Consider the following 16,697-nt stretch of genomic DNA (forward strand, 5'->3'; position numbering starts at 1 on the left):
TTGGGTTTCTGTTACCAGAAGCCAAAATTGAGCTAGGTATTTGCTAGGTATTTGCTAGGGAGCAGCCTAATTGCTGCCATAAGAATGTCACAGGATTCTTGGGAATATTAATATAAGTGAAAGCATCTACTACAGTGCCTAGCCAAATTAATAAATTTTTTGAGAAAACAATTTGAAGCCATATGAAGAAGGAAACTTTTTTGGGCCATGATCTATAAGCCACTACATTTATTAATTTTAGAAAAATTTATATTCTTTACCTTCAGGAATGTTCTGTTTTATGAAACATTTGTGGGGGTGGGGGGTGGAGAGTAGAAGTGGAGGAATAAAAATAATTCGGGTCCTTAAGTCTGTTTGATGCTGGTACTCTGGATCTGGTTTTCCTAGCATCTTCTTTATTTCTAAAGATGTTTCCTATTTTTTCCTCAGTGTGTAATCTGCAGACCACCTGACATGCTTGTTAAAAGCACAAATTTACCCCTATACTCAAATTAATGAGTCAGGTTATCTGTGGATGGGGCTAGGAATCTACATTTTTAGTAAGATTTCTAGATGACTCTAATGTACACCATTATTCTTTCTAAAATTTAACATTTATGTAATTCTATAATTTTAAATCTCTGTATACTTCCTTTTACATATTTCTATGATGATCAAAAACAGACAATTGGCTTAACTGTGCTATATTTTGTTTATTTATTTACATATTTGTGAGGGTATTTTTTAAGATTGGGGAAATTTAGTTTGTTCATTCGTTTTGCTTTTTCAGCTTCATTGAAGTATAACTGACAAAACTGTAAGACATTTAAAGTGTACATCCTGAATATTTGATATACTTACATGTTGTGAAAGGATTACTCCCATCTAGTTAGTTAACACATCTTATCACCTACATATGGTGTGGGTGTGTGTGTGTGTGTGTGTGTGTGTGTTTTGGTAAAAACATTTAAGTTCTTTTCTCCTAACAAATTTCAATTATACTATATAGTGTTAACTATAGTCACCATGTAATACATAAGATCCTCAGGCTTTACTCATAGCTGAAAGTATATAACATTTCTGTGGTATTTTAAACATTTCTTCACTTAGATGTAGGAAACAACGTTTTACCTCGAGAAGGTTTATCTTGGGAAAAACCTTATTGAATTGAATGAAAGATTTAAGTTTCAAGGGTTATATTGGATCCCTTACCTTCCTATTTCCAAGAAAACAGGCCTATCTTTCAAGTCCTCTGATCTGTGCATTATCACTAAAAGACATTTTACTTTTACAAAGGGGGCAGGGCTTATAGTAAAATCCTTAGTTTAGTATATACATTTTAATCATCTTTCTTAAGTTAATTATAAATAAATTACGTGAGCAAATATGTCTAGACTCTCAAAGACAGCCTAGAATTTGGTTTGATTTTCAAGATAATGAATTACATCATCCCTTTCTCTTAATTGGATACACATTACTATTAGAACATTTCATGCCATTGTTCTTTCTGTCATTATTGAAAATAGCAGTGGAAACACAGTGATGTGGCAGCCAGAGTTCTCTAAATAGCTCCACAGGAACCTCTCCACACATGATGCCCTTTATATATCTCCATACTATATACTGCCATACCAGTAGTACAGTAAGCCCCTTTTACTGAGCCCGTATTATGTACCAGGTACTATCAAGCTCTTTATATTTGCTAACTTATTTAGTCTGACAACAAACTCAGAAGATAGGTATTATTAATATCTCCATTTTAAATATGGGGAAACTGAGGCATAGAGAAATTAATAACTTGCCCAAGATCACACAGACACTGAATGCTGAGCCAGAAAAAATTCAGAGGTGTAGTCCAGCTGTTAGTATAAACTATTAAGGTATTTATAAAAAAAACACATGGCCGTCTTATGTGCTCCTTACTCACCTGATTTTTGGAGTATTGCTGATACCTCACACAGTGATTCCTGTTTTCTTACTTGCCTTCTTTACTGAACAGTGAGCACTTTGAGGACATTATATAGTCACAGTGCCTAGCAAAGCACCTGATACAGGGTAAGGTTTGAATATTTATGAGATGAATGAGCAGCATGTCACGTAACTAATAAGTGTCTTGAGCTGAAGACAAATCCAGGGTCATACAACTCCATATAGCTTAGCTTTCAAGCTACAGTTAGATCTGGAAGTGAAATTCAGCTGTTCTGCTCAATAATTGTATGACTGTGGGCAAGTTGTTTAACTTTTCTAATGCTCTCATTTTTGCTTATAGAATTATTAAGAGAATTGAAAGAAACTGGGTGAAGCGCTTAGCATGGTGACACAGAGCACTCAATGGTAATTATGATTACTGTTATGGCTGATATACCACTTACTTATCTTTTTTATTTGTATTTTATTTTAATTCCAGTGCAGTTTAAAACAGTATTATATTAGTTTCATGTGTACAATATAGTGATTCAAGAATTCCATATATTACTCAGTGCTTGTACACTCCCTTATCTTCCTGCTGAGGGAAAATTACTTTGCAACTGAAAAGGGTAAATTTCTTTTCTAAAATTTCTCAGTACAGCAATGCCTTGATTATAATTAATATATTCTTACTAGTACCATTTATGGTAGCCTTCAAATATAATATTTTCTACAGTTGGAAAAAAAGCCACCCCACCCCAACTATTTTTTAGCATTTGCTGCCGCATTTCTTAACTACACTTTCTTGAAAGATTTTAGTATTGAGCATCTACTAAATAAATGCCAAGCACATTTGCATCATGTTTCTGTTACCTTGGATCTAAGTACAACTCTCAAATTTGCTTTTCATGTGAGCTCTCTCCCTTAAAGGATCCATGTACTCTTATTTTTCAGCTATCCTTTCTATTCAACTGATCACCAAGTCTGTATTCCCATTTTTAATATTTCGTTTCATCCAGCTCATTTCCTGAACATTACTTCAAATTCAACAAGCTTAAAATTGAACTAATCACATTTTCCAGAAAGTAACTGTACCTCCTGACATTCCCATTTGTTAATGTTACCTGTTTTTCAATTACTCAGGCCAAAAACATCCAAGGTTTCACTCCTCTCTCTCCTTCCCTAAATCTAGAAGCCAAATCCTACTTGTTCTTTTGCAATAGCAAATAACTATCAATTCTTAACATTCCAAGCACCCACCCTCAACTCCATTCAGATCTTTATCATTTCACAGTTTGCGTTCTGCCTCAGCTTCCTAGGCATAGTCCTAGCGTTTACACCTTTCTTCCTCTAATACATCCTGCTCACCACATTCAGAAGTGTTTCTAAAATGGTCACTTTTCTTACATTAGTCCTTGTATCAATACACTTTTATAAAGGCCAGATTCCTCCACAATCTTGACTCAGTCTATATCTAGCACTATACCCTTAGTAAGCATCCTCTCTATTCAAGATGTACCCTCTTCTAGCTTGTTGTGAAAATTCCAGTTATGAAAATTTTGTTCTTCAAATAAATGTTGAACACTATGAGGGACAAATTAATTTTGTATATCCTGGATCTTCTTCTTGACCTATAAATGTTACTTAATAGTAAAAGCTTAATAAGTATTTGTTTCTAAATATTTTCTTATTTATTTGATTTAATTATGTGCATGCTTTTTTTCATCAACTAATGTACAAATATGTAAAATTTCATTACAACAACTTTAATAACTATCAGAGAATTTCATATGCTGAAATTTCCTGTTATACATTTTTACATTGTGTTTTATGCCTAAAATACATAAAAATAAATCATGGACTGAAAATTCTTTTTTTTTAAATAAGCAACAACAAAAACTCAAAGTCATTAGTTCCTTCCAAGTTGGCAAAAAGAGAAACACACTTAAACTAGGACTCAGTTAACATCTCTGACTTACTCCAGCTGTCCAGTTAAAATCACTTTGGGGCTCAGTATTTAGTAAAGATTGAATTTCTCAATTTGTGAATTTTTTTCTGCTCTAAAATGTTGCTAAGCATGTAGAACAAAGCCGAAGAAAAAAATTAAGATGGATAGATAACTCTTGGGAGAGCTTAGGGTTTCATCGGTTTGCACTCTTATTCACTAAAAAAAATTGCTGATTTTTCACATACCATAATAAAATCACAAACACAAGGCTCACTGAATGAATGTGTACAATCAGACATGCTTATTTGTAGCTAACATCACCTTGCATGCAAAAGCGAAACACAATGGAAATGCATGAAAATTAGTGGGTATGTATGAACAGATTACATTTTGAGTGCTTTACGAATCATCCACAAATGCTCAGAAGTGAGTGTTAAGTGCCATTATGAAGCCAGATGACAAGATATTTTTTTCCTACCAGTTTTCTCAATTCCCACTTGAATCGGTTTGCTGGCTCTGTTATGCCTTGGAAATGATGTCAATACAATTCTGAGACTGCTGCTAGGGAGTACAAAACATTATAGGTCCTATATAAACAGTATTTTTTTACCTTTTTCATTTGACAACTGGGTTTTTTGGCTGTATTCTAGTTTTTTAAGATTAGATGACCAGAGTCTGATAATATTAATCTGCATTCATACTCAATAGGACAACCAAAAATATATATATAAGAGTTCAAACTATATTTTTGCTTTACACATGCCAAATAACTAGAATGCCTAAGTTCATAAATTGTGTTTCTGAATATAACGTTAATGTAATTCTGAATCTAAACCAATGTAATTTCCAGTAAAAATTCCTCCCTAAGCTTAATTTTTTTACAAAAACAGAAATTTAAATAGCTTTTGATTACCTTGAAGCTGGAAATAGAAGTATTTTTCTTTGCACTTTTAAGTGTCTGATTGACCCATTTAATAATAATTTCATCATTTACTTTTTCACCCTCTCCAAGATCTGATAACACATTCAGTGTATACCTGTAACGGAAAAGATATATATTTCAGATTGAAAGGGGAAAGAAAAGAAGTAAAATTTGCTCTCATATCATTTATATCAATATTTAGATAAATATTCAAGAAATATTTTGGTTCTAATAAATATTTCTAATTTCACTCTGGTATTTACACTTAGTCACATTCTAAAGCTACAAATCTCAGTAATCAGAAAGAAAAACTACTATATGGTATTTAAAAAAAAAAACTCCTTACAAAGCAATTCTTAAGAGGCATTAATAAACGTGATTATTTTTAAAGATTGACCCATGTTTAAATTTTTAATTAATTAAATTTAATTTAATGTTTATTTGTTTTTGAGAGAGAGAGAGAGAGAGACAGAGTGTGAGTGGGGGAGGGGCAAAGAGAGGGAGACAAAGAAACCAACACAGGCTCCAGGCTCTGAGCTGTCAGCACAGAGCCTAACATGGGGCTCGACCCCACAATGAGATCAAGACCTGAGCTAAAGCTAGACTTAACGGACTGAGCCACCCAGGCCCCCTAGATTGACCCACTTTATTTATTTATTTTTATTCATAGTTTATTGTCAAGTTGGTTTCCATATAACATCAGTGCTCTTCCCCACAAGTGCCCTCCTCCATGTCCATCACTCCCCTTCCCTGCTCCTCCTTCAGTCCTCAGTTTGTTTCAGTATTCAGGAGTCTCTCATGATTTGCCTCCCTCCAACTCTTTTCCTCCCTTCTCCTCCCCATGGTCCTCTGTTAAGTTTCTCCTGTTAGACTTATGAGTGAAAACTTCTCTGCCTGACTTATTTTGCCTGACCTTGAGGTCCATCCACATTGCTACAAATGACCAGATTTCATTCTTTCTCATTGCCATGTAGTATTCCATTGTTTATATAAACCACATCTTCTTGATTCATTCGTCAGTTGATGGACATTTAGGCTCTTTCCATGATTTGGCTATTGTTGAAAGTGCCACTATGAAGACTGGGGAACATGTGCCCCTATGCATCAGCACTTCTGTATCCCTTGGGTAGATCCCCAGCAGTGCTATTGCTGGGTCATAGGGGAGTTCTACTGTTAATTTTTTGAGGAACCTCCACACTGTTTTCCAGAGTTTCTGTACAAGTTTATATTCCCACCAACAGTGCAGGAGAGTGCCCGTTTCTCCACATCCTCACCAGCATCTATAGTCTCCTGATTTGTTCATTTTAGGCACTCTGACCAGGGTAAGGTGGTATCTCAGTGTGGTTTTGATTTGTATTTCCCTGATGATGAGTAATGTTGAGCATCATTTCGTGTGTCTGTAGGCCATCTGGATGTCCTCTTTGGAGAAGTGTCTGTTCATGTCTTCTGCCCATTTCTTCACTGGGTTATTTGTTTTTCAGGTGTGGAGTTTGGTGAGTTCCTTGTAAATTTTGGATACTAGCCCTTTATCTGATATGTCATTGGTGACTGTCTTTTCCCATTCTGTCAGTTGCCTATTAGTTTTATTGATTGTTTCCTTTGCAGTGCAGAAGCTTTTTATCTTGATGATGACCCAATAGTTCATTTTTGCTCTTGATTCCCTTGCCTTTGGGGATGTGTCAAGTAGGAAATTGCTGCTGTTGAGGACAAGGAGGCTGTTTCCTGCTTTCTCCTCGAGGGTTTAATGGTTTCCTGTCTCACATTCAGGACCTTCAGCCATTTTGAGTTTATTTTTGTGTATGGTGTAAGAAAGTGGTCTAGTTTCATTCTTCTGCATGTTGCTGTCCAGTTCTCCCAGAACCACCTGTTAAAGAAACTGTCTTTTTTCCACTGGATACTCTTTCCTGCTTTGTCAAAGATTAATTGGCCATACATTTGTAGGTCCAGTTCTGGGTTCTCTAGTCTATTCCATCTATGTATCTGTCTTTGTGCCAATACCATACTGTCTTAATGATGACAGCTTTGTAGTAGAGGCTTAAGTCTGGGATTGTGATGCCTCCTGTTTTGGTTTTCTTCTTCAATATTACTTTGGCTATTCGGAGATTTACCCACTTTTAAACAAAATACATTATCAACAGTTAAATCATTTAAAATATATTTTGCATTGTATATTTCTTGTTTGTTACTCTACTTTAAAATGTTTATTTATTTATTTATTTATTTATTTTTTAGAGAGATTGAGAGAAAGAGACCACGTACATGTGCAGAAGAGGAAAGGGGCAGAGAGAGAGGGAGACAGAGAATCCCCAAGTAGGCTGCTAGCATGGAGCCCAGTGCAGGGCTTGGTCTCATGAACCAGGAAATCATGACCTGAGCCAAAATCAACAGTCAGCTGCTTAACAGACTACCCAGGCGCCCCTGTTTGTTATTCTTCCAAAATAGCTAAAATTCTAGTTCATATGACTGGTTGAAGGAAACAGTATTGCTATAAACACATCAGCCATTACCTTCGCATCAGCTGCCATACCAATGCCAGAGTAAGAGTTGAATTCCCTTCATTTAGGTCCTGACCAGCAATGCCAACCAAGGAGAATTTAGCCTTATTCTTCCCAATCTCCACTGCATAGTTACAGTTCTCAATCTACAAATAATAGTAAAAGTTTTAGTATAAAAACAGGTTTTAAAACTTTATCTCTTGAATATGCTAGCCATGTTCAGTCATCTGAAAAATAATTATGAGGATACCTTTAGTTTATATGACAGAATATCATTTCATAATAACACTGAAATTAGGGAAATAATTATTATTCCCATTTAACAAGTATTCCCATTTGATAGCTGAAGATATCAGAGCGCTGAGCAGTTAACTTTAACAGAGAAACAAGTCGCTAGAAAGTTTTAAGATCTTACCCTAAAAGTCTTGACTGTCCAGGATTATACAGCTTATTAGTGGCAAATCTGTGACTAAACACTTAAGTTTCCTACATTCCATTAATAGAGTTAAGAAATACTATTTTGTCTAAATTTAAAACTAAGGAATAAAGGTACTGTTTCATTAAAGATCTGGAACTTCATCTTCTATATTCATCATCCAGATATTACTCATCTTCCAAAATTTAGCTTTTAGCCCACTTTCTTTTTTTTTTTTTTAGCCCACTTTCTTCAACAAAAGCTTAACCTTAACTGTACCAGCTGATAACAATCTATCCCTTTTTGAACTTCCAATAATGCTTATTTTATAATGCTTATGCATCGTCTTCTACTTCTACCTAGCAATTTATGTACTTTCTTTTGTCAACCACAGAATAGGCTCCTTTTAAAGGGCAAAAACTATAGCGTGCAAACCTATTTTATGTTCTTCTCCATCCCCAGCCTAGAACCCATCACAGTTCCCTGCCTACAGTAAGAATCTGATGAATGAACACCAGGTAAATTATTTACCTACCTAACTACTTCTTTTCAGTAATATAATTCCAGTTAAGTCCTTTCTCTAGTAAATTATTTTGTCTACTCTGGCCTCTATAGATAGGTATTCTCTTCACTCTTCTTATCACAGGTGTATGTGTATAAATTTTTAGGTATTAGAATCTATCCAGTGGAATTGTAAGATCTCATAATCTTGTAATACCACCAGTAGTAAAAACTGCTTACTAAATACTCTTTGGAATAAGGTAAACATTTAGTTAAGAAAATCTGTATAACTAGTTTCTTCTGATTTTCTTTCTTTAGTTAGCTAAGACCTCATTACAAACCAGTTCAACCTAAGATACACAAATGCATTTTTTTCCCTAAGAAAGCATTTCTAGGAAAGGTGAGAAAGGGACCACACAATAATAGAATTTACACAAATAAATGGGTGTTGTTCTCTAAAGAAAATCCAAATTCCCAAAGAGAAGTTTGTTACACATAAAAATGCATGAAGATCTTTTGATCCTGCTGTAGCATCTACCTGGTTCTCTTAATAAGTTATGTAAAATCTTTGATATGTATGCATTTTTAAAAAATACAAGAGACAATATTTTTAAATTCTTTCTTTTTCTAGTAGTCATATTATACTATAGATTTAGTTAACCTAATAAGAAATGTATGCTATAGAAATGCACAGAATTAAAAAGAAATTGAATAGATTCCTAATTTGTAGAAAATAGCATCAAAGTCCTGATTATGTAACATTGTAAACAGGAGAGAGAAAAACCAATGTATTTTCCACTGACACCTGTTTCACGAGAAGAATTTTCTAGCAAATTGTAATAATCACTTTTGTGTAAAATGTGTTAAATGAAGGGCTATGTGTTTTATAGTTAGTTTGATCAAAATTCTTAAGGGAAATGATGGGGAGAAGGATGCTCAGGGTTACTAGAGGCCTACAATGTTGATTTGACCACAATGAAAGGGTACCTGGAAATGGATGCTACCATAAGGGAAAAGATGTGTTCTATTTTTTGGCAACAGTTGATTCCAAATTGACAAAAACTCTAATCTCTGGAGAGGTACCAAACTAGAGAAAGAATAAGAAATTCACCTTTCTTATGTTTATGGTACTACTTAAGACTCTAAAAATGGATCTGCTCTCTGAGAATGTAAATATAGAAAGTTAAGAGCACTTGGCCAAGAACTGAGCCTTGGAAATTCCAAAGGTGTCAGGCTAAAGCATGAAGAACCTATGAGAGTCACAAATAAACACAAAGCAAGAAAAAATTGGAGGTGCAGTTTCATGGAGTTGATGGGAGAAATGGTTACCAAGCACTTCAAATGCTTTAGAAACAGGAATCTTAGATCATTGGGAAAATGAGAAAAATTACATAATAGGATACAGGGTTCCAAATGAAAAGAAACACTGAGGAAATAATCAAAAGAGACTAAGTGCCACAACTTTATGAACTTTACAAATGAAGTAGTGATGTTCTGATGAATGGGCAAAGTCTACAAAATAAGCCTCTATGATACTTTGTTGTGCAGAAACTCCTTCATTTTTAAAATATATTTATTACAGATGTTATGTTTTATCCTCTAAACAGCTAGTATATGCTGAAAGGAAGAATTTTACATAATCATTTGTGACCTCTTATAATTAAATTTCCATATAAAATGAGTAGTCTGCTTTCCTTTATACTTTGTATCTGCTTACTCCTAAAGAAACTATGAAAAGAACAAGGTCCATAGTTAATAGGAGGAAGGAAAATAAAGATCAGAGCAGAAATAAATGAAATAAGAGAATAAAAATAAAAATAGGAAAGATCAAAGAAACCAAGAGTTGGTCTTTGGAAAGATAAACACAACTGATAAGCCTTTATCCAGACTCATCAAGAGTAAGAGGACTCAAGTAAATAAAATCAGAAATGAAAGAGAATAACTGACACCACAGAAAGACAAATGATTAAAGGGACTACTGCATAAATCTTATGCCAACAGATTGAACAACCTAGAAAAATGGGTAAATTCCTAGAAATATACAATGTTCTATAACCTAAATCAGGAAGAAATCTGAACAAATCAGTTAGTAGTAATAAAATTAAATCAGTATCAAAAATCCCCCCAAAAACAAAAGTCCAGGATTAGATGGATTCACAGGTGAATTCTACCATTTAAAGAAGAGTTAATACCCATTTTCCCAAACTATTAAAAAAAATAGAAAAAGACAAGAAATAACAAGTGTTGGTGAGGATGTGGAAAAAGGGAACACTTGTGCACTATTGGTGGGAATATAATTTGGTGTAGCTACTGTGGAAAATAGTATGGAGGTTCTTCAAAATATTAAAAATAGAAACACTATACACTCCAATAATTCCATTACTGGTATTTACACAAAGACAATGAAAGCACCAATTCAAAAAGATCTATGCACTCTTATGTTTATTACAGTTATTATTTACAAAAGTCAAAATATGGAAGTGCCCATCAGTACAAAGAAGATGTGGTACATATATACAATGGAATATTACTCAGCCATAAAAAATGGGATCTTGCCTTTTGTGGCAATATGGATAGACCTAGAGGGTATTATGATAAATGAAATAAGTCAGCCAGAGAAGACAAATACCATAGGGTTTCACATACATAGAATCTAAAAAACAAGTGAGCAAAACAAACAAACAAAATAAATGCAAAAACAAAAGAAATACAGAGAACTGGTGGTTCTACAGGGGAGGAGGGAGGTAGATTAAATGGGTGAAAGAGCTTAGGAAATACAGGCTTCCGGTTATAGAATGAATAGGTCACTGGGATGAAAGGTATAGTATAGGGAATATAAACAATAGGATGATAATAGCATTGTATGGTGATAGATGGCAATTATACTTGTGGAGAACATAGTATAGAGTTGTCAAATCATTACGTTGTACACCTAAAACTACTGTATCATTGTGTGTCAACTATACTTCAATTTTATTTATTTTTTTTAATTTTTAAATTTTTTTTTTTTTGAGAGACAGAGAGAGACAGCGTGAGCAGGGGAGGGTCAGAGAGAGAGGGAGACACAGAATCCAAAGACAGGCTCCAGGCTCTGAGCTAGCTGTCAGCACAGAGCCCAACACGGCGCTCGAACCCACGAACTATGAGATCATGACCTGAGCCGAAGCTGGACGCTCCACTGACTGAGTCACCCAGGTGCCCCTATTTTTTTTAATTTTTTGAACATTTATTTACTTTTGAGAGAGAGAGAGACACAGAGTGTGGGGGGGGGGAGGGTCAGAGAGAAAGGAGACACAGAATCCAAAGCAGGCTCCAGGCTCTAAGCTGTCAGCACAGAGCCTAACACGGGGCTCAAACCCACAAACCATGAATGAGATCATGACCTGAGCTGAAGTTGGTCGCTCAACCAACTTAGCCACCCAGGCTCCCCATATACTTCAATTTTAAAAATTTGCTTTTGACATTTTGATTTTGAAATGTTACATAAGTTAGTTAACAAAATTTTCTGAATTCTACTCCCAAAAGAATTATATGCAATTAAATAACATGTTAAATGTAGATGGTCCAATCCTCAGAAATATTGAAAAATATAAATATAAATCTCTTATAATTACACCATCCATTTAACTACTTCAATATTATGATATAGTCCCCTTAACAAGTAATTTAATTATAAAGTCTATACATACATACTCATTCTAGAGATTTGAAGAAAGAAGTCCTTTTTTGAATGTGTGTATATGTGTGTGTGTGTAGTTTAAATAAATTTGATTCTTATATATATGCAAATTTTGTATCCTGCTCATTTCTATGTCACTCTTATTAAAACACTAAAAATACTTTTTTAACATTAAACATTTTTTTAATGTTTATTTATTTATTGAGAGAGAGAGAGCACAAGCAGGGGAGGGGCAAAGAAAGAGGGAGACACAAGATCTGAAACAGGCTCCAGGCTCTGAGCTGTCAGCACAGAGCCTGGCGTGGGGCTTGAACCCATGAAGTGTGAGATCATGAGCTGAGCTGAAGTCAAACACTTAACTGACTGAGCCACCCAGGCGCCCCCCAAAATACTACTTTTTAATGGTATATTTTACTTCATCATATGGGTATATCATAATTTATTAACTCTTTATTAAACAACTAAGTTTTTCTTGTTTTTTGTTTGTTTATTTTTTGCTTTACAAACATTACTATGGTAAGCAATTTGGTATACAACTTCTTGTCTGACTGATTTATTTAATGAGAAAATATAATAAGAAGTGAAACCATTAAGTCAAAAAACTTTTTTGGAGATTAGTGATCCATATTAACAAACTGATTCTAGAAAAGTTATATAAATGTAACACTTTCTCTAACACTGGATGCAGTGTAATCCAATTTTTATTTGAAATTGCATTGCTTTTAATGTTTATTTTTGAGAGGGACAGAGCAGGAGTGGGGGAGGGGCAGAGAGAGAGGGAGACACAGAATCCAAAGTAGGCTCCAGGCTGTAAGCTATCAGCACAGATCCCAACTCAGGGCTCAAACCCACAAACTGCAGGATCATGACCTGTGCCGAAATCAGATGCTTAACCAACTGAGCCGCCCAGGTGCCCCTGAAATTGCATTTCTTTATTGCAGGTGCAGAGTTTTTCATATGTGTATTATTCATCATTCTGTTTCTGTGAACTATTCATTCATATTGTTCACTTTCACATTTTGCTATTACAATTTTTGTAATAGAAATTGAGTTTTAGTAATTAATCTGTATGGACTACTTACATGTTAAGGATACTAACTACTCAACATAAATGTTGCAAATAATTTACCAAGTTTATTGTTTTTAATTATGATGTTTAATGTCACCTACTATATCAATTTTTGTAGTTCTTTTTATCTTTCCAAGAGTAATCATTCCTATTTTTTTAATTACATTTAATCCTTTAATTGTTTACCTTATCCATTTGGAATTCATTCTGGCTGGTGATATATGGTGAAGACCACTTTTTCCCCTAACAAAATAGTTAGCCAGTTGTTCTGGCATCATTTTTTGGATGATCTTTTCTTTCCCTATTTTCAAATTTAGCAAGAATCTTGTCATATATTAAGTTCTTATATTTTAGGTTTCTAGACTATTTTATTCCATTCCATTCTTATATGTGTATTAAATTATTTCAATTATTTTAGCTTTATAATAAAATTATATATTTTTTCTAACAACTCCTGCCTCAATGTTCTTAGAAAATGTTCTTGATGATTTGGGCCTGTTTCTTCTTCCATTGGAATTTTAGAATAACTATAAATCCCATCCCACAACACACATATATATGCCCCTATATACATAAAAGAAGACTTAATGGGATTCTAACTGGAATTATTTTCCATCTACAAATAAATTTGCAAAAAGGTAATATCTTCATAAGATTTAATGTTTCTATCCAGGAGCATGGTTATATTTCCATTTATTCAAATAGAAATAGTTTTTAAATCATGAGGATGCAGATCAGTTTCAAAACAGCCATAATGATTATTCTAGCAATTTGAGTTCATTAATATATATTATGTATTTTAATTATTCATACTTTAAAGGATAAAGTTAAAATACAAAAATTTTAAAGCCCTTCATACTTTTACTTTAGAAAGCAAATAATCCTGATAAGGACAGTAAAAAGAAAAAGCAAAAAGAAAACTAAAGTTAAATATTAAAGCAGCAATTCAACAGGACAAGCATGAACACCAAGGACACTACAGATCCCCTATTTGAGAAAGAATATTGGAAGACAACCACTTCTCTTTATCATTCATCTGCCAGATAGTCTCCCACCAACTGTAATCAAGTCACTGTCCTGCCCAAAAATGTTTAATTGCCTCCCCTTGTTTCTAGTGTAAAAACACAAGCTCTTTAATCTGACACTTAAGGTTCTCAACATCTGCTCCAATAAAATTTTTAGTGTTCATACTTCTTGCCTATCAGAATCCTTTGATATAGCCAACCTATTCTCCCCAGTTCCCAGAAACGCATTTTAGGTTTTCCCATCACTATCCCTTTTCCTGATCCTCAAGCCCGTCTCCAGTCTCCTCACAAAATTCTATCCATTTCTCACTCTTATCTCAGCTACTACCTCCTGCATGAAGCGTCTCATGATAAGTGTGGCCTCTGGGCTTTCTTCCTCAGAACTCATTATTTACTGCTATGTACACTGCACTATATTGTAGTTGCATACATACACATCTATTTTTTTTTATGGCTTCTTGAGGACCGAGTCCATGCTTTGTACAACTCTGCATCCTATCCTGCAATGTATAGGTAAGTAGGTAATCACTAAATATCTGTTGAAAGATATTGACCAAATAACCAGTAAAGATTTGGCAAGTTCTGATGATTATAAAACAGGAATGCACTAATGATGTACCTCAAAGAACATTAAGTACTACTTGTTAAAGATAAAAACAGTTATATAAAGCATATGGCTGGGAGAACTGTCTTCATCTTTCCAAACATTTATTAAAGCACACTTATAAAAGGGCTAGAAAGCTTAACACATTTTGGGTTGAATCAGAATCATGGGGACAGACCACATATTACTAAGCTTTATGAAACTCCAAATCCTCTGTTTCATATTAGAACAATAATAACGTAGCCTGTGTGATTATCTCATTCACCTTCTTCATGTTCCCTCCAAGAGCAGGATAAGGAGGTTTGTTGACATGGCTCCAGTCGACTGGCACGCGGATCATTTCATAGAGCTGAAAGATCACTGAAGCATCTGCAAGGTCACTAAAACAAGAGGAAAAGATGAAGAAGGAGGAATTTTATTTTGGACAATGGGGATAGGCTTAGGTCTTTAAAAATATAACAGGGTCATTTAATGCTTTAAAAAAATGACAGGATGTATAACCTCACCCAGAACTTCTATCTAGGAATCTGTCCAAATTTTTTTCATAAATGTTTACAAAGATATATGTACAAAGACATTCACTGCCACAGTATTCATACATTTGGAAGTAACTTAAATGCCTGGAAGTAGAGGGCTATTGAATAACTATTATTGACTACTGGCCCATGAGAAATAAGGTAGATCTCTGTGTACTAACATGAAAAGTTTTACAGACATATTACATTAAAAAAAAACAAGTGGCATAACACTGCACGCAATTTATTATCTATAAAATTTATTTCCAAAATCTAGAGTATTTAAATACCTATATGTGCTATGGACTGTTAATAGCAGTTACCTCTGGGCAGGAAAAAAGAAATATAGGAGATGTAAGGAAGTCATGGTTTATTTTATTCTATGTATTTATATACTTCCTGAAATTTGTACAGTGAGAATAAGTTCATGTATTACTTGCATATGATTTTTAAAACCTTTAAAACATTACATAAAAATCACAATAGCTACAAAGGAGGCAGCTGTTCATGTTAAATAATGAAGGTTAAGAGGAAAGAATTTCTGAGCAAGTAGGCGTTCTTAAAGTAAGAATAGTAGTACTTTGGATTCAGAAAAACACATTCTTCTGAAGTGCTCAAAGTATATCTGTTGAGCCTGTTTTCAATTCTGTATGCTAAGGACATAAAGCAACAGCAATTGATTTTTTAACCTGCTGGCTCTATGATGTACTGTGTGGCTTTTCTCCGCTTGTTCACTGAGTTGTTTTGCTAAGATTTATATGAAAGTTTACTTTGCAACTCTGCCACCACCCTATGGCAGTGAAGGGGACTGGGCCCTGTGCTAAGTGAGGGAAGGATAAGGTCTATTAAGAAGGCAATTAAGAGCTGACTGGGTTATCTGTAAAAGTACATGGAGAATTTTGTATAAAAAAAATTACTAAAGGAGCACCTGGTTGGCTCAGTCAGTTAAGCTCCAACTCTTGATTTTGGCTCAGATTATGATCTCATAGTTCATGAGTTTGAGCCTCATGTTGGTCTCTGCACTGACCGTGCAGAGCCTGCTTGGAATTCTCAGTCCCTCTCTCTCTGCCCTTCCCTTGCTCACATTCTCTCAAAATAAATACACATTTAAAAAAAGCTCTTTAAAAGTAAATAAATTACTAAAGTATTTATATCAGTTCTGTAATTTCTATTTCATGAATTTTTTCTTTTTTACTTTAAATGAATTCATATTTCTATTTAGTACAGTATTATTATTCATGTCTTGTGAATAGGGAATCTGAAGCCTAGACAGTTTGAAATGATTTCCAGAGAATTCAAGACGCTTTCATGAACCAACTTTTTAAAGTTTATTTATTTATTGAGAGAGAACGAGAGAGAGAGAGAGATGATGAGAGAGAGAGAGAGAGAGAGATGAGGAGAGAGAGAGAGAGAGACAACAAACAGGGGAACAGCAGTAAGAAAGGGAGAGAGGATATCCCAAGCAGGCCCCACAATGTCAGCATGGAGCCCAATGTGGGGCTCAAACTCACAAACTGTGAGATCATGACGTGAGCTGAAGTCAAGAGTGGGACTCTTAACCAACTGAGACACCGAGGCGCCCCTGAAACAATGTATTATTTTTCTGATCAGTAATTATGCAAGAGTAAGATGGATTA

The 16,697-nt window shown here is 34.5% G+C and overlaps 1 protein-coding gene and 1 long non-coding RNA gene across 6 annotated transcripts in view; one reads left to right on the plus strand and one right to left on the minus strand.

The window, feature by feature from the left end:
- The window catches only part of LOC115292177, a 55,914-nt gene that overhangs the window by 8,343 nt on the left and 30,874 nt on the right, over nt 1-16,697 (plus strand). For 2 of the 3 annotated variants that reach the window (XR_003908832.1, XR_003908833.1), the window contains exons 2-3: nt 2,249-2,313; nt 8,130-8,185. This is a non-coding gene — a long non-coding RNA (uncharacterized LOC115292177). The remainder of the gene's footprint in view (nt 1-2,248; nt 2,314-8,129; nt 8,186-16,697) is intronic. The other variant, XR_003908834.1, reaches the window with a different exon arrangement.
- Nucleotides 1-16,697, minus strand: part of PLS1 (plastin 1) — a 47,278-nt gene that overhangs the window by 4,092 nt on the left and 26,489 nt on the right. For all 3 annotated transcript variants that reach the window (XM_029940113.1, XM_029940112.1, XM_029940111.1), the window contains exons 11-13: nt 14,811-14,925; nt 7,265-7,398; nt 4,749-4,872 (exon numbers count right to left, since the gene is read on the minus strand). In XM_029940113.1, coding sequence (XP_029795973.1) covers nt 4,749-4,872; nt 7,265-7,398; nt 14,811-14,925 — 373 coding nt within the window. The remainder of the gene's footprint in view (nt 1-4,748; nt 4,873-7,264; nt 7,399-14,810; nt 14,926-16,697) is intronic.

Source organism: Suricata suricatta, chromosome 5 (assembly GCF_006229205.1).
Source record: "Suricata suricatta isolate VVHF042 chromosome 5, meerkat_22Aug2017_6uvM2_HiC, whole genome shotgun sequence".
In the NCBI taxonomy this organism is placed as follows: domain Eukaryota; kingdom Metazoa; phylum Chordata; class Mammalia; order Carnivora; family Herpestidae; genus Suricata; species Suricata suricatta.